This window comes from Phyllopteryx taeniolatus, chromosome 16, assembly GCF_024500385.1.
Source record: "Phyllopteryx taeniolatus isolate TA_2022b chromosome 16, UOR_Ptae_1.2, whole genome shotgun sequence".
NCBI classification, from domain to species: Eukaryota; Metazoa; Chordata; class Actinopteri; order Syngnathiformes; family Syngnathidae; genus Phyllopteryx; species Phyllopteryx taeniolatus.
Genome location: NC_084517.1, coordinates 23,380,377 through 23,401,730, shown reverse-complemented (window position 1 = coordinate 23,401,730; position 21,354 = coordinate 23,380,377). Strand labels below are relative to the sequence as shown.

General features: G+C 43.7%; 1 protein-coding gene across 4 annotated transcripts; it reads left to right on the top strand.

Moving 5' to 3' along the window:
- The first annotated feature begins 38 nt into the window (after positions 1-38).
- cdc27 (cell division cycle 27) lies at positions 39-20,670 on the top strand. 4 transcript variants are annotated; one of them, XR_009784742.1, is made up of 20 exons: positions 41-208; positions 1,300-1,375; positions 1,466-1,613; positions 1,692-1,817; positions 1,903-2,000; positions 2,105-2,250; positions 5,607-5,827; positions 6,090-6,189; positions 9,740-9,849; positions 9,936-10,035; positions 10,520-10,703; positions 10,796-10,968; positions 12,596-12,748; positions 12,829-12,909; positions 15,060-15,187; positions 15,267-15,384; positions 18,128-18,256; positions 18,932-19,006; positions 19,209-19,479; positions 20,144-20,273. XR_009784742.1 is itself a non-coding variant. In XM_061748826.1 (20 exons), exons 1-20 carry the CDS (start codon positions 182-184, stop codon positions 20,486-20,488), a joined length of 2,415 nt encoding a protein of 804 aa, XP_061604810.1. In that variant the 5' UTR covers positions 44-181; the 3' UTR covers positions 20,489-20,670. The 4 variants fall into 4 exon arrangements, 3 of the variants coding, with proteins under 3 accessions (XP_061604811.1, XP_061604812.1, XP_061604810.1); XM_061748826.1 differs by lacking the exon at positions 19,209-19,479 and adding an exon at positions 20,397-20,670 and having other exon boundaries at positions 44-208; XM_061748827.1 differs by lacking the exons at positions 19,209-19,479; positions 20,144-20,273 and adding an exon at positions 18,511-18,606 and having other exon boundaries at positions 39-208; positions 18,932-19,003.
- The last annotated feature ends 684 nt before the right edge of the window (positions 20,671-21,354 follow it).

Genomic DNA, 21,354 nt, shown 5'->3' with positions numbered 1-21,354 from the left:
ACATAGGCGACGGTCGTTCCCTCTGCGGCCCTTAGTGGGCGACAATAACTTCCTTTGCGTTCCCTTCTCACTTCCGGTCTGCGCTCTGCATTCTTCGGCTGACTTCGGCCGCTAACGGTCGGAATGTTCAAATCGTGCTGGAGCCTGAGGTAAAGAAGAAAGAAACGACAGTAGAGACGGAATGACGGTGCTGCAGGAACCCGTCCAGGTAAGAAGAAAAGCCGCCTTTGGCCTCGTTGTCGCGGCCGGAAAGGGGACACTGGATTTTCGGGGCCTGCTGCCGCTGGTTTTCCGCGTCCCGGCGGCCTCAGCTGCTGCTCTAGTCCGCCCGAGAATGCGCGTTCTCGGGCCGCACAGTCGCAGGCCTCCGTCGCCACACCGGCAACAAGGAACCGCTTGCTGGCGTTTCGGTGACAAAAGGGTCTACTTTTGCGTCTTTCCACCTGACGTTAGCGACCGCGTCACGAAGGTCAAGCGCAAACGTTAGCTGTCAGAGTCCAAATGTTTCACGGCAGCAGGGGCACACGAGCATAAGGACAAGTCAGATGAGTTGCCGTCCGCGTTGTAGCCAAACAAATGAGGACAGAAAGAACGATGAACTTGGGGATTTTCTGCTCTCAAAGGTTTGATTTCACACCGACCGGTAGGAGTTGCTAACGCTGCTATGCTAACTGTTGTTGTCGCAGCTAACGCGTTGAAACAACAGGCTCACATGTTTAAATCTTTTGCAAATGTTGATGACAGTTGCTTTTAGTTGTTACTTAGTGGACAATCTTTCGTGGAAGTACAAAAGAAGAAAGTTGGTGTTGTGGGTTCACCGGCTGGTTAGCATTGCGGTGCTGCTCGCCAGCATTGGAGTAAGAAGAGTTATCAGCTCATTTGCTTCCGTGTCCGAAAGAGACCCTTGTTACATTTTGCAATATTGTACATTTATTTAATATTGAGAGCATTGTTACATTTTATAAGTAATGATGTACGTTTACTTCAAGTGCCATCACGATAGTTCTCCAACCGTGTGATTGTGAGACTGCTCAAGAAGCACGATAATGGAGATATCGATTGTGAACATCATGACATTTTCCCTTTCTTCATAGTCGGCATAGTATTTCTGCTCTGATACATATTGTTAATGGAGACTTGTTGGTTTTGCACAGCACCGTCTTTCCCACTTTGTAAATTTGTTGAATGTGTGACAACAATGATGTTCCAGCATGTGATGACATCACTATCAAATGCTTGTTTGAGTCCGCTCGGATGGATACAAAGGACTGGAAAATAAAGTTCTGTGTGTGTGTCCAGGCTGCAGTGTGGCAAGCGCTGAACCACTACGCCTACCTGGATGCCATTTTTCTTGCGGAAAGACTGTACGCTGAAGGTAACTTTTGTGTGCGTGCTTGACACTGATATGTGAACGAGTTTGTTCGTGTGCGTGTAACCCTGAGCTTGTGTATTGTGTGTGCATCAGTGAGGTCGGAGGAGGCCCTGTACCTTTTGGCAACATGTTACTATCGCTCGGGGAAGCCTTACAAGGCGTACCGGCTGCTGAAGGCTCACAGTTCGTCCACGCCGCAGGTTCGCTTCCTGTTGGCCAAGTGCTGCGTGGAGCTCAGCAAGTAAGAACGTGAAGCGAGCGAAGGAGTCGAGTGAAAGCGCCAGAGGGCCTGATGCCGTCCGTATGTATTGCCTGTCAGGTTGGCTGAAGGTGAGCAGGTTCTGATTGGTGGCGTGCTCAACAAACAGAAGAGTCAAGATGACCTCATCACAGAGTTCGGCGACTCGGCCTCCTTCACGCTGTCGTTGCTGGGACACATTTACTGGTGAGATGACCTTTCACCTCTACCCACCTCAGCGACCTGTCACACCTGCCCATCTGTCTGTCTGTCTGTCCGTGCTCCGGAGCAGCAAGACGGATCGTGCTGCGAAAGGTGCCGAGTGCTTCCGGAGAAGTTTGTCACTGAACCCGTTCCTGTGGTCGCCTTTTCAGAACCTTTGTCTCCTAGGTAATGCCTTCCCACGCTCCATGCACATTTGCGTTGTTGTCTTTGGATTCCCATTTCATGGTACTGTCCCTACTGCGTGCGGGTGACTGTTTGGACTGTTTCAGGTGATAAAGTAGATGCAGATCAGGTCTTCAGATTGTCCTCTTTGCAGCATTGTTCAGTAGCCCCACTGCCCCCCTCTGTAAGCCCCGCACAGAACTCCTCACATCGCCTGGACACAGCCTTCATGGAGACGCCTCAACACACATTGGTACTTGTCACAATCCTTTCCTTCTCCCATCACATCATGACCTCATAAGCTTGTGAACAGACACGTCTAGATTCAATCCGAACATTCTTTTCTGTTCTTCCTGGATTTATACTGCACCTCCAAGTCCACAAATGCCATGTAGTGCCTATGCTGCATTTTGATTGGATATCTCAAGTTGGGCTGGGTGAAAAAAATTTTAATAACTTGGCAAAGTCGACTTCCAAAGTGGTTCGACGCAAAATTTCTGCCTCGAAGCGCCACAGGGACCCAAGAAAAAAAAGTCCCGCCCAAACCATGTTTGTGCCGGCGGAACCCATGTTTCACACGGATATTTATTGCAGACGGACGCAGTGTTGGGCCAATGATAAACTTTGCCAAAAATGATTAAGGAGGGTCTACAAGCGATATTAAAGACAGTAACTTATAACATAACAACAGTATGAGTGAGCTGAATGGTAGTTAGTGTTTTGGATCTAAAATGGTCATCGCTAGTGCGCTAATGCTAATTTGCTCTTTCAAATTCTGTACATAACATTTATACCATACACTAAGTAACAACATAGACAGTTTTAGGATTAAAGTCCATCCCTCATGAATGATAATAAAATGCTTGTCAGTCGTAAAATATGTGTGTTTGTATGTGTACACACTGAACAAAAATATAAACGGAACACTTTTGTTTTTGCTCCAATTTTTCATGAGCTGGACTCAAAGATCTAAAACTTTTTCTACATCCACAAAAGGCCATTTGCAGCTGAAGCGCCCTTTCATTTCTTGTTTGTTTCTGGGGGTTTTCTCCCTTCAGTCTCCTTCTCAGGAAGTAAAATGCATGCTCTATTGGGTTGAGGTCAGGTGACTGACTTGGCCAGTGTAAGATCTTCCACATTTTTCCCCCTGATAAAGTCATTTGTTGTGTTGACAGTGTCTTTTGGGTCATAGTCTTGTTGCATGATGATGCTTCTCCCATTTAGTTTGGATGCATGTTTTTGTAAATTGCCAGACAAAATGGTTTTGTCGACCTCAGAATTCATTGTTGCTACCATCATGAGTTACATCATCAATAAAGACTAGTGAGCCCGTTCCAGAAGCAGCTATGCGAGCCCAAGCCATGACCCCACCATGCTTGACAGATGAGCTTGTTTGTTTTGGATCATAAGCATATCCTTTCTTTCTTCTTACTTTGGCCTTTCCATCACTTTGGTAGAGGTTAATTTTGGTCTCATCAGTCCATAAAACTTTGTTTCAAAACTTTTGTCGCTCATCTCTGTACTTCTTTGCAAAATCCAATCTGGCATTCCAATTCTTTTTGCTGTTGAGTGGTTTGCATCTTGTGGTATGGCCTGTATATTTCGTCTCTTGAAGTCTTCTACGAACAGTGGCTTGTGATGCCTTCACCCCTGTCTTGTGGAGGGTTGCAGTGATGTCACTGACTGTTGTCTTTGGGTGTTTCTTCACAGCGCTCACAATGTTTCTGTCATCATTTGGTGTTGATACCCTTGGCCGACCTGTTCGATGTCTGTTGCTCAGTACACTAGTAGTTTCTTTCTTTTACGGGGCATTCCAAATTGCTGTATTGGCTATGCCCAATTTTTGTGCAATAGCTCTGATCGATTTTCCGTCTTCTCTCAGCTTCAAAATGGTTTGCTTTAGACAGCTCTCTGGTCTTCATGTTTGCTTCACAGCAAATGCAGTTTTCTGAGGTTAAACCCAAAGCCAAAAACAAGCAGCCTCTAATGTTTAAGCAATCAATCGAAAAGGCAACACCTGAGCAACTACAAAACACCCATCATTCACGTGTTCCAATACTTTTGCTCACTTGAAAAGTGGGTGGCTTCAAACAAAAGGTGCTATGTCCAGAGTTGTTTAGCACATCTATATGTAAATACCATGAAATAAGAACTGGAATTCTGAATTTTTGTCTCCTATTCATCTTTTGATCTGAAACCCAAATGTCTTCATTATACAACAAAAGCAAAGGAATTCACCTTGCAGTTCCAGCACTTTTGAAGGGCACTGTATCTGATTTAATAGACTTGCTTTCTTTATTACTGTTGAAAACTGAATCACAAATCAAATGCTAACTAATCCATAGACAGTTATATCTTTGATGATGACGCATTGAAATCTCATATACCGTAATTTCCCGTGTATAACGCACAATTGTTCCCCCCCAAAAAATTGTCAAAAGTCAATAGTGCACATTATGCATAGGTATAGGGGCAAATGGGAAAAATTCTCACATTTTCTAAATGTATGCTGCCATCTAGTGGTTATGAAAAATCTCTACACTTTCATTCTAATATGCCACCGCGACCTCGTGGTTATTAAAAAGGTGTAGCCTACACTTTCATTCCATTATGACAGCGGTACGTTTGACTGCATATATGTACAGTTGTGCTCATAAATTTCCATACCTGGGCAGAATTTGTAAATTTGATTTATTTATTTTGATATGACTGAACAACAACCATCATTCATTTCTTTATGGTTATGTTTTGTTTAATGGTAATGCTTTTCTGAAATGCTTGACTGTTTAATTTGAACCCCATTAAAATAAAATTAAATGTTTCGCCTGGTCCTTTGTTTTCTTTAAAGAATTGTACCCATCTTACAAATTCTTCCTGGGTAATCAAACATATGAACACAACTCTGTGTTTTCTAATTTACTAAATAAAAACAGGGCTGTGAATTTCAAAATAAGAGCAAGTAAATAAAAAAAGCATTACATGTTCAAATACAGTGCTTAACTTCTGAACAATTCTTGGAAAAAACTAACACAATACAGATAATACTTAATGTTTTGATCATATGGTTCGAAGCGAAATCATGCATTGTAAAAATGCATAATGCGGTAGAAGGGTTTTCCAGAATTTTGAGGTCAACTTTGGAGGTGCGTATTATACATGGGTGCGCATCATACACAAGAAATTACGGTACTTGGATTCAGGCTTAAAGTGCGTCCGCCATTACTAGGTGGATGCAATAAATACATTCAAATAAATATTGACGCCGCAGTTAATCACATTTAAGATTATAGAGTAATGTGTATGTTGTGCCATTGCACAGAATGCACAATTCTTTTTATCCTGTTGCATAATATATTGCAAGAACTGTCCCGTGGTAATGCTCTTGACAAAATTTTAGAAACATGGAAATTCAGACAAATTTGGACAATTTGTTCTGGAAGTGAATTTCTATAGGATGGCAGCTCTGTAAAAATGACTGGAACTATGGTTATCTCAATGTATAAATCCAATTGATTTGCAGATCATTTATTCCTCTGAGTTCAGGGAGTCTCTTTTTAAAGCAGCTTTGGAAAGGGGTCAACTTAGTTGTTCTTGTTTCTTTTTCTTCAGGAGTTAAATCGTTTGAATTTAGAATCGTCAAACGGGAAGCAGACATCTGATTTGTCGCTTTCCTACATCGACTCCTCCCTCATCTCCCCGGAGACTGGCTCCCTGTTGGGAAATCCCGTTTCCCTAGCGTCAGCCGCCTCCTTATTGGCTAAACAGAACAAGCCCAAGAGTGGGCGGAGTTTACTGGGAGGACCCAATTCACTCAGTCCGCTCACACCCAGGTGAGTGCAAATGGGGGCTTGCAAAGACCATCAGGATAGCCGGCCATCTCTCTCTCTCTCTCTCTCTCGCTCTCGCTCTCGCTCGCTCTCTCTCTCTCTCTCTCCCTCTCTCTCCCTCCCTGTTTCTTTCTGTTTATATCATGTAAGTAGCTCTTTGTATTTAAAAAAAACAAAAACAAAGACAAGATTGTTTCCTTATTTATTCTACAAAAGAGGAATTTCCAACACAGAGCTCATGCAGAGTTTGTGTGTCTTTGGATAGTTTTGGCATCTTGCCCTTGGAGCCCAGCCCGGGCGACCCAACATATCTGCAGAACTACTCATCCAGCATGGAAACACAATCCACTGCTTCAAGCAAGAAGGTACCCACCTTGACTGATGCTTTCTACTGGTTAGCTCGATTTCTATACATGCTCATATACAGTGTCAGAAATTAACACTTGCCAGGGGCCAAATGTCAGTAAATGTATTCTTTGGCATTTTCATCTCGGAGGCTTACCGCCACATGGCGAGTAAATGTTTGTACCATATTATTCATATTTTTTAGTCTTCATTTTGGTGGATTTCTCCTTTGTTCCTCTGCTCTCTGCACGTATACGAACGATGCACACATACACGCATAAGGTCAAAAGACACACACGTGCCAGACACGCTAATTAAGTCGCGGGAACGTGGAGATTTTTAGCAGGAGGTGAGCAGCCACAGCGATGTCCTTCCTTTGCGGCCATCCACGGCACTTGCACGCAAGCTGCCGCCAACCTGCCAAAGAGGACTGAGGCGGTGGCAAACAAAGCGAATGCGCGTTCATTGTCCACAAAAACAACCGCAATCACACTCTGGCGGGACACGAGTCTGAAATCGCATCGAAGGACACGACATCTAGCAGATGCCGTAATACGGACCAATCAGAGCCAATGTTTCCATATTTAAATTAGGGAAGATGAGTGATCCAATCAGGGACTATGATCTGACCCCACTGAGGTTGTAATGCTGTGACACAAGGACTGTGTCAGGAGCAAGAGTCAGACTTCATGGACTGTGTGAAAGCCAGTGTGAAGCACTAAAGTTTCGACCACCGAAGGGCCATTTACGGACCAAAAGACGTATGTCACTGCAATAAAACAACCGAAACAGGGTGTTGTCATGACTCAAGCAAGAAATGCGACCACCGCGTGGTCGTGTACACTATATTTAAAAAGTGTCCATCCACATTGTTACAGTCGCCCAACTTCCCTTCTTTCCGCTTTCCATATTAGGGAATGCTTGTTACACGCTATTTTGCACCGCCCGGCTACCTACGAGGTACAGTTAACGTGGCTAAATACAATGCCGATCCACGGAGGCGAAAATTGCCTTGGCAGCCATTGTCACAGATCATCGCCTCCATGGGAGTGAATAAGCTACACTTACACCCAACGTGACTAGGGTTGGGCATCGAGAATCAAGAACCAATTGGAACCGGGACTAACGTTGCAATTCGGTTCCCAGTTTTGATCCCTCGTCCTCCAGCCGCGAAGAAGGAGTGCCGTAAAGCAACGAAGAAGCGGTGTAAAGCAACGAAGAACGGCCTCGATGACGTGCTGGTGCCCAACGGCAGCGGCGGCGAACAAAAGCGTGTCCGAACTTCACCGTAGCAACTTTACATCACAATTAATTGGGACAAAATTCACATAAACGTCCCACAGTATCACAAGCGCTAACCTTGTGCCTCATCTGTGGGTAGGGAAAGGAATCGGCGTTTTATAGCATTTGGTTCGTCGTCTTCCGTTCCGCTTAGCCTCACTGGGTCGCGGCGTGCTGCAGCCTATCCCAACAATCTTCGGGCGAGAGGCGGGGTACACCCTGAAATGGTCGCCAGCCAATCGCAGGGCACATATAAACAAACAACTATTTGCGCACACATTCACACCGAAGGGTAATTTAGAGTCCTCAGTCAACCTACCGTGCATGTTTGTAAGATGTGGGAGCAAACCGCAGTGCCCGGAGAAAACCCACGCAGGCAGGGTGAGAACATGCAATTTGAAACCCGGTCCTCAGAACTGTGAGGCAGATGTGCTAACCAGTCATGCACCGTGTCGAATTTGATTCCATCCATAAAAAAATCAAAAACAATCACCGGTGCCGTGTGAAGTTACTTTTCGTGCCAAAATGCTAAGTTCCGGTGCGTACCCATCAAAATAAAAGGCTACAAGCTTCAAACGAAGTCGAGTTAAAACTTGCACATATAAACTATTTGACATGAGGAAACAGAATACAGGGCAGCTAAATAAGTATTTTAACAATGTCAGTGAAATCAACTCTGTCAACTGAGTGAATCAATAAAATACTTAAAACGGTTATAACTATTTTAGCAATCCTATATTTAACTTTTCGCTGAAACATTAATGAATGAATGAATATTAAGTCAATTGGGTTAGTTCCACACACATTGCCTTTTAGTTCATAGGTTTGATATTGATACTAGTTATAAAGAACCTCGAGTCAAATTTTTCAAATTTGAGTCTGTTTGTAGGCTGCTAAGAAAATGGATGTTCAGAATTTGGACACCCTTTATTTAAACCGTGCAAAGTTTTTTTGACCAAGCCCCATAAAAGAATCTGAATCGAGAATCGTTTGGAACCGGAATCGAACTACGGAACTGGAATCGGAACCGGAATTGCTCAAATTCAAACGATGCCCAACCCTAATCGTGACATAAGTTGCAAAAACATGGAAATCAGAGATTGGGTGATGCAGTACACTTGTCACATAGGTCCGCCCGGAACTGCATTATAGTGGATATTAGCCAACTTTGAAGAGCAAAATAGCAGGGAAATTAATAAAATTCTCGAGAGAGAAAATACTGGAATACGCAATAGCGCGAGACAGCCACACAAAACCGGAAATGAATTAGTAAATCACCGCACATCACTTGAGAAAAAGGGGCTATAAGTTTAAAAGTGCATTGGCGGTCCCATATTTTGGCTATTGAGACCTCCATAGAGAGTGGCATTCTAACATGGACTTAGTATAAAAGTGTCAATTTTATTAAAAAAGCTTGGTTTTGTCATACTCGTGTCCAGAAAAGGCCCCTCTGACAGCTACTTCTGTTAGAGCCAGTTTTGTATCCGCTTTGTCCATATTTGGCCTAGACTGCCCACTTTCCTCTGGTTGGTTGCCTCCGTGTCGAAGACCCAACCCTCACTACTTGGGAGGGCACACGTTTGTATGTTGACAGCACTCGCTCAAGGGCGCAGAGGTAGGCAGAGATCTTCGCGAGATAAGCTCGAGAAATTCGAATGACCTGATTTTCAGCCCCTCTCAGCAGAAAAAACGTCTGCAACTCAGGAATGCGTGGACAATTTTAATTCACTTGTTTATTGAGGCACCACAGAGCCAGCCAATATAACATCCCAAATACTAGAAAATGTTGGTTGGGTAAAAAATGGCGCCTTTAATAAATATTTATCATATCAACTTTATTAGTCCCACAATGCGGAAATTTGCATAGTTTCAGCATCAATAGGAAATACAAAAATAGAATGCAAGAGAAGATATTTGGCGGCTTGATGCAATAAATACATAATACATATTGAATCCATAATTAACAATTAAAATTTTTGAGTCATGATTATGTTGTGCAGTTGAACAGTATGCAGAAAAAATGTTATCCTAATATATAATATGCTGCAATAACTGTCCCATGGTAATATTCTTGAAGTGGCTCCAACTACCGGAGACAAATTCCTTGTGTGTTTTTGACATACTTGGCAATAAAGAGGATTCTGATTCTGAATTCAGACAAATTTGTTCTGGAAGTGAATTTCTGTTGGCGGGCAGCCAATGGGTTTGTTTTCAGTTTCGACCAACAATTTTCAATTCGGTGTGCGTGTGTGTGAGTGAGAGATGATCTCCCTTCTTGTGGTCTCTAAGACTGTGTCCAGGATGAATCAGTCCAAGACTGTGTTCAGCCAGAGCGGGAATAGTCGCGATGTTCTCCCCATGCCCTTTAACCCTTCTCAGACCTCAGCCCCTCACACCAGGTAGCCGCCGCCGTTACTCTTCTGTCATGCCCGTTTCCTGTCTTCTACCGGGTAATGCCTTCCTGTGCCTTTTGTTTGCGTCTTAGTGGTTCCCCTCAGGTGCTCAGTCCCAGCATGTCTGCTCCTCCCAACATTCAGCCCAGAAGGAGCTCACGACTCTTCACCAGCGCCAGCTCCACTGCCAAGGTAGCACACACGTGAACACTGTGACCTTTGTCGCTGGCTCACACCCTCAGCCTGCAAATATGGCTATGTTTGAAGTTGGGGTGTGTGGTATAAAGAGCGCAATCGGTAGAAGTTACAAATTTGGACCAAGTTATAGATTTGGACTTAATCGACCAGTCGCGATAACGCTTATTGCCGAAAAGAGGGAGAAATTTGAAAGGGCAGCATTTATCTGCGCGTGCACAAAAAGCGATAGTACCGGAAATTCAATTGTACATATTGTTCTTTTAATTGGCTTTTAATTAAGTCAAATTAACTTTTTTTTAAGGAAGACATTACATGTTAAACTAACAACTAAAGGATAAGTATGATTCAATAAGTCAATTCAATAAAAGAAACCGCATTTAAAAATATGGGATTTACTGGGGGTCAGAATCCTTTTTTCCAGTGTACATGATGAATGAGTGAGCGATTCCAAAGACATCCTGTGACTTTGTCCCTGCAGGAGAACAGTAAGAAGTTAAAGATGAAGTTCCCCACAAAGATTCCCAACAGGAAAACCAAATGTAAATCGACAAAGACCTCAAACAGCAGCAACCTGAACGAGAGCCTGGATATTCTTCGTTTGGATCCGGCGGGTCTGAGTCTGGCTGACGCCAAGGTGCCGCAGCACCAGAGAGCCGCGGCAGGTAACTTTTGCTCTGAAACAATGGCGGCGGCCGCCGGGCTCGGCCTTCTCGCTGTGTGTTCAAACCGGTCCATTTGCTGCGTGTGCGTCCAGACAATGTGCTGGCACTGCTTCGGGAACTGGGCCGCGGCTACCAGGCTCTGTGCTCGTACAACTGTCGAGAAGCCATCGCGATCCTGACCTCGCTCCCGCCACAGCACTACAACACAGGCTGGGTCCTGACGCACATCGGCCGCGCCTACTTCGAGCTGGCTGAGTACACGCAGGTAAGAAACGCGCGATCTCATGTCGATAAATTACGTGGATTCATTTTGTTGTTTTTTATTTTTTTTATTTTTTAGGTCCGCCCTCACTTGCCATAGCAAGTAGCACAAGCAATTTTTACATTGCGATAGTTAACATTTGAAACGGATACGAGCACTGGATTGCGGGGGGGGGGGACACTTGGAAGAACACGGGAGCTCCAAAACCTCCGCTAAGAAACAGACGACATCAGCAAATTCATTTTCAAAGCAAGCGCACTGCATGTTGTCAAATAAATGGTGGCCATTTTTTCCTTGGAAAGGCAGCCATTTAATGATATCAGCGCTTGAAGCAGTGTGAATTCAACTTCCGACTGGCGAATTGTGCTCATCATTTAACACCTTGACACAATTTGTGACCAACAAAGACTTCAGCCCCAAGTGCCAGGCATGTTGTTCAAGATGCAAAGAAAACCCCATAAGCAACTTCAGCTGAAATAGAGGCAAAAAAAAGTGCTTTTGCCTGATCACTCACTCGTGTTTTCTTTCAAGAACATCTTAACATTTTTGACAGGCAACGTCGTCTTAGGAGCACAACTCAGCTCTGGGAAGTTTAATTGATGGCAACTGTATAGCCAAGAAATCGCTCCCCACTCCTAAAGCCTGAAATTGTAGACCGCCACAGTTTCCTTCCAAAAGAATGTAGGTTACAATTGTGTTTTACGTGAATGTTGTTGGGAAGCAGCAACTTTGATTCACATTATGTTCAATGACAGTTTGGTTGTTACATGTTCATCCCTAAGAAAACATGTGCGTTGATTTTTATTGTTAGATTTTTGACCATTCATAATGTTTTATTAGAATATATTCATTAGGGGTGTCCCGATCCAATCTTTGAGATCGGAAATCGGTCCAATGTTAGCAAAAAAAACAAGGATCGGATCGGATCGGATCCAAAATCTTTACCACTCATACAAACAGTCCATTTCTATGCTCCGCTCCAGCACTTCTATCCAGCAGTGCCCGGATGGCATGCAGAGCCAACGTGATCACAACAGGTTGCTAAGGTGCTGACATAGTAGCAAGGAGTAAGAGTGAATGTTGCTTGCTTAAGGTCATTTATTGACACTCCAGTTGAAGTTCACTGTAAAACTAAACAGACATGACATAAAAGAATTACACCTATTGAATGTTCAAATACATCACAGACTTAGTTTCTTCGTCGTGTTTGTTCACAACAATCGCTAACTCAAAGCTAACACACAATGAATGAAAAACACCATTGACGAGCGAACAAAAATTAGCATCGAACTCGCAGCACTTACGGCTCTCAAAATAATGAATATTGGTACACAAATGCTGTATAAACACATACAAACATCCAATATAACAATACTCTCTGGCATATATAGGTGATACAAGATAATGCTGGAAAAACCTTATCAAATGCTTTGTTTGGTTTCAGGATCCCAGCAATGCAAAACTCTATTTCAATAAAGGGTTATTTGCCTTTTCTTTGTGACGAATGGGGGAAAAAAAAAAATTTAAATCGAAAATCTGTTTTTTGTGGTGGAAGAGAAAAGATATGAAATTTGTGGCCATATGGCCCAGCCGGCCCAATGTTGACGCGAGTGCCCTCTTGTGTCGCTAGGCGGAGCGTCTGTTCAGCGAGGTGCGCAGGATGGAGTCTTACCGGGTGGAGGGCATGGAAATCTATTCAACCACCTTGTGGCACCTTCAGAAAGATGTTGCCCTGTCCGCTTTGTCCAAAGACCTGACGGACATGGACAAGAACTGTCCCGAGGTCTCCCTCGTCTCAATTGTCCGGTTCTCAGGATCACAGAGACCGGATGTGTCCTCATCTGTCCTCTTGTGTCCTCGCAGGCCTGGTGTGTCGCAGGAAACTGTTTCAGTCTGCAGAGGGAGCACGACATTGCTATTAAATTCTTTCAGAGAGCCATCCAGGTGAGCCCTGTCTCCGTGGTTACGGTTACTTCCCTTGATAGATTGTTGACGAACGGCATCTGGAAGCAAAATGGAGTGCACTACCTGGCTGCAACCAGCAGATGCGCCGTTGATTCAGTTGAATGGGACAGTCAATCACACAAATACAAAATGACAACACTCACAAGGGGCTGCCTTTGACTTGGGCCTGGTACAAACACACACACACACACACAGATTTTTCCCCTCTTTAAAAGATATATTTTTTTATTTGTTTATATATAACCCTGGTACAGACCCCACACGTAAAGATAAAAAAATAGGGCATTCAATAGTTTTGGTTGCCATGTGTGTGGTGTGGATCAAGAATCTCAACACAGCAGATACACATGACACACACAGATTCTATTGCATCGCCAATCTCTGACCTGCGTGATCACACGTAATCTCACAAAACCGAAGCAGAAGAAACACTTCCGGTTTTGCGTCGATATTTCCCGAAGGTTGCCGGAGCCGAGAGCCTTATAAAATGGTGATGTTCTTAAAAAAAAAAAAAAATTTTTTTTTAAAAAACGCTTTGGAAAATACTACTTGCTGTCTGGGAAAACCCACTTTTATATATTGAATGACATCAGGTAAACATTTTTGTTTTCAATCACGGTCACTTCTGTGTTCATCTGTCTTGGGTGCTTAGTTGATTGGCTACATTCTGTTTCACGTCACAATTCTCGGGAAAGGTCTGCGTTCCCCACACATGAAGGGCTTTGGTCGTAAATATTGAACACGTTCAATATTTAGGACTATCACCCTTGACCTGTTTCGCACCCTAAAATCCGGACGAATCCACTCTTAACACACATCAGACCTAAGGACAATCTTATACGATATTCTCATAAGACATAAGTTTGTCTGGCGTTAGACATGCTTGGTCGGAAAAGGGCAGAATTGGCAGAAAAACAGACCGATTGTCTTGGCGTGTGTACCGGGCCTTATGCTACATTCAGACCGAACGCAAAGCGATCTTTCGCCTCGGGTTTGATGGCACAAGTTATTTATACACACCGAACGCTTAATTTGCGCCACATTGATATGCTCCTCACTCCTCTTCGGCAGGTCTGAGGGCGAAGCGCTGTGAGTGGCCATGGCAAGGTTCCGTTAAAAAAACAACTTCTCTGCTTCCTCCGCCAGCCACGGTGCCCCCAGCTGGCCTTTCAATTGGCTGTTGCGCTACAGCCTCACACAATTTTGTGGCTAAAGTTGGAAAATTTTAGCTGGAGCGAAGCAATACATTTTCGCCAGACTCTCAACATGTCATAAGCCTGGCACGGAGTAGAACCTATTCACGCATTTGCATTGACTTCATATGTAACTGTGTCTCGTGAATGGTTCACTTGGCGTCTGGTATGAATGCAGCATCAGCAGCCAACCGGACTCCAGTGACATAGGCTACGCCACTTCAAGGCAACAGAAAACACACAAACACGATAGTACGTGCAGTAATTACACTTTATAAAACTTATTTCTTTATATTCTCTTATCTAGTTAAGAGTACTTTTTTTATTAATAAAAAAATAATACATAAATAATATATAATATATATTATGTATACATGAGCCGGCACGGTGGACGACTGGTTAGCACATCTGCCTCACAGTTCTGGGGACCGGGGTTCAAATCCCGGCCCCGCCTGTGTGGAGTTTGCATCTTCTCCCCGTGCCTGGATGGGTTTTCTCCCATATCCCAAAAACATGCGTGGTAGGTTGATTGAAGACTCTAAATTACCCGTACGTGTGAATGTGAGTGTGAATGGTTGTTTGTTTCTATGTGCCCTGTGATTGCCTGGTGACCAGTTTAGGGTGTACCCAGCCTCCCGGCCGAAGATAGCTGGGATAGGCTCCGGCACGCCCGCGACCCTAGTGAGGAGAAGCGGTAAAGAAGATGGATGGATGGATGGATGGATGTATAAATGAATAATTTGTATATATTATTGATAAAACAAAAGAGTGTTTTGGGGGGCTGTATTGGATTAGCATTTCAGTTGGGAAAAGCAAATTATATATTGAGTATATTGAGTTATGAGTTTGGCTTCTGGAACCAATTCAACTGCTAAGTCAAGGTGCCAGTGTGAATGAGTAATGTTTGTAAAATGTACGCTGTGCTGTCCTGTTCAGGTGGACCCAGGCTTCGCGTACGCCTACACTCTGCTGGGTCACGAGTTCGTCATGACGGAGGAGCTGGAGCGAGCGCTCGCTTGCTTCCGCAACGCCATCAGAGTCAGCAACAGACACTACAACGCATGGTACGTCGATCACGCCAAAGCTACGCCGTCCCGCGTGCCATGGACAAACACAAACCGCAGATCGCTTGTGCTGCTTCAGGTACGGTCTGGGGATGATCTACTTCAAGCAGGAGAAGTTCAACTTGGCAGAAATCCACTTCAGGAAAGCTCTCAGCATCAACCCGCAGAGCTCCGTACTGCTCTGCCACGTCGGAGTGGTGCGTTGGCCGCCTCGTCGTCTTTGTCACCCACATCTGGTCCTCACTAGGTTTGGGCATCGAGAACCGATTGGAACCGGGACTAACGTTCCGGTTCTCGTGGAATCGTTCAAAATTAAAAACTTGGCTTCCCAGTTTTGATGCCTAGTCCACCCACTCCTAAGAAGAGATTGGTGGCAACCAACAAAGAAGAATGCGCACGAAGACGTGTTGGTGCCCAACGGTGTTAAAATTAGACTTTACACTGATCTGATCGGTATCAGCCAATAACTAGCGTTTTATGGTAATCGCCTTTGTCATTGATCGGCTCCGCAAAATATATTTACGCCACGGTTTCCATCGTGTACAGTATATTTTAATCCTAAATTTGTTTTTAGCCTTGTCGCGTCTCTTTTGCTGTACAGTGGGGCAAAAAAAGTATGAGAGAGGCCTGTAATTTTCATCAAAGGTATCTCAGCTATGAGAGACAAAATGAGGGGAAAAAATCCAGAAAATCACATTGTCTGATTTTTAAAGAATTTATTAACAAATTATGGTTTGGTCACCTACAAACAAGGTTTCTGGCTCTTACAGACCTGTAACTTCTTTAAGAGACTCCTCTGTCCTCCACTAGTCGCCTGTATTAATTGCACCTGTTTGAACTCATCAGTATAAAAGAAACCTGTCCACAACCTCAAACAGTCAAACTCCACTATGGCCAAGACCGAAGAGCTGTCAAAGGACACCAGAAACAAAATTGTTAGACCTGCACCAGGCTGGGAAGACTGAATCTGCAATACGTAAGCAGCCGGGTGTGAAGAAAACTGTGGGAGCAATTATTAGAAAATGGAAGACATACAAAACCTCTAATAATCTCCCTCGATCTGGGGCTCCACGCAAGATCTCACCCCGTGGGGTCAAAATGATCACAAGAACGGTGAGCAAAAATCCCAGAACCACACGGGGGGGACCTAGTGAATGACCTGCAGAGAGCTGGCACCATCAGTAACACACCGCTGCCAGGGACTCAAATCCTGCAGTGCCAGACGTGTCACCCTGCTTAAGCCAGTACATGTCCAGGCCCGTCTGAAGTTTGCTAGAGAGCATTTGGATGATCCAGAAGAGGATTGGGAGAATGTCATATGGTCAGATGAAACCAAAATACAACTTTTTGGTAAAAACTCAACTCGTCGTGTTTGGAGGAGAAAGAATGCTGAGTTGCATCCAAAGAACACCATCCCTACTGTGAAGCATGGGGGTGGAAACCTCATGCTTTGGGACTGTTTTTCTGCAAAGGGACCAGGACGACTGATCCGTGTAAAGGAAAGAATGAATGGGGCCATGTATCGTGAGATTTTGAGCGAAAACCTCCTTCCATCAGCAAGGGCATTGAAGATGAAACGTGGCTGGGTCTTTCAGCATGACAATGATCCCAAACACGAAGGAGTTTGGGCAACGAAGGAGTGGCTTCGTAAGAAGCATTTCAAGGTCCTGGACTGGCCTAGCCAGTCTCCAGATCTCAACCCCATAGAAAATCTTTGGAGGGAGTTGAAAGTCTGTGTTTCCCAGCGACAGCCCCAAAACATCACTGCTCTTGAGATCTGCATGGAGGAATGGGCCAAAATACCTCATAGGTGAGGTATACCTATGATGAAAAGTACAGGCCCCTCTCATACTTTTAAGTGGGAGAACTCGCACAATTGGTGGCTGACTAAATACTTTTTGCCCCACTGTAGTACTGTAAATATCTGACCGCCAATAAAGTTATTTAAAAAAAACATGTCGGCGGTGTGGGACAGACAACACGTCTGAAACAGACAACACATAATGCATGGATCAGGCTACACGACAAATTTGGTCTTTCACGATTCCACTATGTCACACTACTGCAATAAAATCTTGTATTCCGATATCACCGCATCGCGTCTTTTACAGTAACTCTGCTTTATCTTGTCAACTGAAACGTGACCGGATACACTCACATGGTCACGACAGGGGGGGGAAGCTTAACATTGAGCTAAAACATCTCCGTAGCAACTTTACATCACAATGATGTGGGACAAAATTCACAGTATCACATACACTAACCTTCTGCCTCATCGGTGGGTAGGGAAAGGAATCGTTTTATAGCATTTGGTTCCATCCATTAAAAGAAATAATAAATCACCGGTGCCGCGTGAAGTTACTTTTTCAGCCAAGATGCTGAGTTCCGGTGCGTACCCTTCAAAATAAAAGGCTACAAGCTTAAAACAGGAAGTCAAGTTAAAACGTGCACATGTAAACCTTTTAATGTGATAAAACAGTCGCAAATAACGATTTTAACAATGCTATATTTAACTTTTAGCTGACACATTTATGAATGAATATTAAGTCGATTGTGTTAGTCCCACACGCATTGCCTTTTAGTTCATAAATTGGATTATTGATAGTTGTTATAAAGGACCCCAAATCAAATGTTCATTTTAGTCTATGCGGGCTACTGAGAAAATAGATTTTCATAATTTGGATACCCTTGATTTAAACCATGCAAACTTTTTTGACCCACCCCCCGAAAATAACCTAAATCGAGAATTGTTTGGAACCGGAATCGCTCAAATTCAAAGGATGCACAACCCTAGTCCTCACCTTTCCTCATTGCTGCTACTTCTGCCAGGGAAGCTGCATCGCTGTCGTCCTGATCGCAGCGCTGTGTCACAACTGTGTGCGTGTTTGTGTTTTTTTGTCCTGGTGTCAAAAACGTATTATGGAAATTGACTGTGCGTAGGTGCAGCATGCGCTGAAGAAGTCTGACGCGGCTTTAGAGACATTGAACAAAGCGATCGGGATCGACCCAAAGAATCCTCTCTGCAAGTTCCACAGGGCATCCATCCTCTTTGCCAACGACAAATACAAGGTAACACTTTTAATCATGATGGAGTGTTTGCCAAACATAGTCTGTGGTCTACAACCCCAATTCCATTGAAATTGGGACGTTGTGTTAAACATAAATAAAAACAGAATACAATGATTTGCAAATCATGTTCAACCTGTATTGAATTGAATACACTACAAAGACAAGATATTTCATGTTCAAACTGATCAACTTGATTGTTTTTAGCAAATAATCATTACATTTGAATTTGATGGCTGCAACACGTTCCAAAAAAGCTGGCACAGGTGGCAAAAAAGACAGAGAAAGTTGAGGAATGCTCATCAAACACCTGTTTGGAACATCCCACAGGTGAACAGGCGAATTGAGAACAGGTGGGTGCCATGATTGGGTATGAAAAAGAGCTTCAGTTGGATAAAAAATTTGAATGCAGTGTATTTATCATTTATACTGTTGGTATTCTGCAATTGTCAACATTTTAGGGGGCCAGTCAATTAGTAGTTTTTGGGTTCACTGTTGATGAAGACAAGGACGAGCTGGAGTGCTTGAAATGAAAAAAACTACAAACTACTCCGCTACGAGCTCGTCATATGGTGCCATTGCTGAGACTCATCTTGAGCCAAGATATGACCGGTGTGTGTGTGTGTGTGTGTGTGTGTTTGTGTGTGTGTGTGCGTGCCTACACACGTGCACGTGCAGGCAGCTCTTCAAGAGCTGGAGGAGTTGAAGCAGATCGTCCCCAAAGAGTCGCTGGTTTATTTTCTCATCGGCAAGGTAATTCTAAACAAATGTTTTTGTTTTACATGTGGTAATCCACCAAACATTAACGGTCTCGGCCCACCACCTACGTATAGACTCTTTCATTAACGCCGCTCGGGCCACTACAAATTTCTTAAGTTACCGAACATTTTCGCCTGCCAAAAATGGCCCAAAATTACATTCCATTTAGTGTTGGTCTGAAATTCTTTTATCACAGAAACTTCCCGTCCAAGACAGGATGTTGTGATGACACGAGGAGAAACCGTACCCAGCACCTCCCGACTGGATAAACGGGCACGAATCGCTTCAAGACTATAGCCGAAGCTAACGCCGCTGCCTTAATAGGGTCATATGAGCGGTAGTGGGACCACGTAATGGCGGCGAGGAACAAGGGCAAGCGACACATAGTGAAGCTTCATCGCCAGGTTATTATGTCCAATAAAGTGTGGACAACTATGTGCTAACGAGGACGTTATTTATCAAAAAAAGTAAGGCAACGCATTGACCAACACCATGACACTTTACGGTAGTGTCGTAACACACAATATGACATACGGCTGGGCATGTGGGAGTGTGTGAATCGTAGATATCGTAAAAATGATTGTGAATTATTTATGTACCAGTATTTATTTCAAGGATAGTACAACACATTTTCAAGAGGGTCCTTTCAACACACAGACAATCAACAATAGACAAAATAAGAAATCAAAGTAAATCAAGCTCATAACACACGCACAATGCTCCCCTCAACTTAGCCTCCCACCATCCAGCCAATATTTTACAATATGTATGTACATATATATTAATATATAATATACAGTCTGCACACAAGATATTGTTGGAAAGTCAGTCAATATTTTAATACATTTGTAATTCTTTGAAGCATTATTATTTTTGCAATTCGGTTGTCTTGATTTCCGTCAGGTTCGTACAGTCAACGCCATGAATGCGATTGTACTAATAATTTGTTAAAAGCGCTTAAATAATACAGTATAAATATGCTATATACGAAATTAAGACTTAAAACATTTGATCATGAATATACGGGGCCAGTACAAGTTCTGACAGGGCCACCACGCAAAAATGGTCTTCATCCATTCATTCACAAGACCGTGTCCAAGTCATTGGTGTGCATTTGTGTGTGTGTGTAAGGTGTACAAGAAACTGGGTCAGACTCATCTGGCACTCATGAACTTCAGCTGGGCCATGGATCTGGACCCCAAAGGAGCAAACAACCAGATCAAAGAAGCCATTGATAAAAGATACTTGCCTGAGGACGAAGGTACACACGCACATCAGGCGTCATTATGTCATCGTGATTGTCATGGTCAACATTGCGATTGTGACGTCATCGTTACTGCGATTGTCACGACGCCATCATGGTCAAATTGTGCCTCCGTTTCAGCCGTGGTGGAGGCGGACGACAGTCAGGACAGCAGCGTGATGACGGACGCTGACGACTCGCTGCTTCACACGGCCGAAAGCGACGTCCTTTAACTGCCCGCCGCATTCTCTCGTGAATCCCTTCTTGTGTTGTGATTGGTTGAAAAAGACTGTGCTGCTGTTGCGCTGCGCCCCTTCCCTTTGTCATTCAGCACAATCTGACACCGCTGGTGCTTTTTATGTTCTTTTTATCATAGTTATGGAAATAAATCAATAAATGTCCCATCTGAAAGTTATTGCTCTCCGCTTTTTGAACGCCTGAAGCCAAATGTGCACATTGAAACTTCCTTTTTCAAATTTGGTTGTGTGGTCACAAGCATCACTCATTCCCTTCCTGCTGTACAGTTTAGGGATTTTACATAGTGGGCCAAGATAGTTCCCACTAAAAATCTCTTGAATGACTGGGTTAGGCCTGGTGCGCGCACAGGGATTGTATACACCTTAACAAATGTATTTATTCATTTCTTATAGAGCCCACACATGAAGATAAAAAAATCAGGCATTTAACAATTTTGCTTGCTCCGTGTGCGGCGTGCTCTGATAATCTCAACATGGAACACCAGACACAAAGATTTTGTTCCACCGCCAATCTCGAATCCAGTCCTCAAAGACAGAGCTCTCATGTGATCACACATGATCTAACAAAAACCAAGAAGATGAAACCCTAGCGGGTATGTTACGCCAATGTTACTGAGTGTTTCCGAAGGCACCAGAGGTGGGAGTGTTGTACAATTGCGATCTCAATAAAAATACTTTTTGCCGTCTGGGGAAGGGCCTGCATCATTCATCATTCCCTACTCCCTATTCACGATCGAGGGATTTTTACATCTTGGAGAAAAGAAATTCATGAGTCAAAATAAAAATAAAAAAAATCGTTTTGGAAGACTCCTCGAGTGCAATTAGTAATGCAGCCCTATGGG

Bases quoted from the DNA above. Each gene is read 5' to 3' on its own strand.
- cdc27 (XM_061748826.1), top strand. From the start codon at position 182: ATGACGGTGCTGCAGGAACCCGTCCAG. The intron at 2,251-5,606 runs GTACTTGTCACA...CTTTTTCTTCAG, and splicing joins AGACGCCTCAACACACATTG to GAGTTAAATCGTTTGAATTT. The intron at 10,969-12,595 runs GTAAGAAACGCG...TTGTGTCGCTAG, and splicing joins AGCTGGCTGAGTACACGCAG to GCGGAGCGTCTGTTCAGCGA.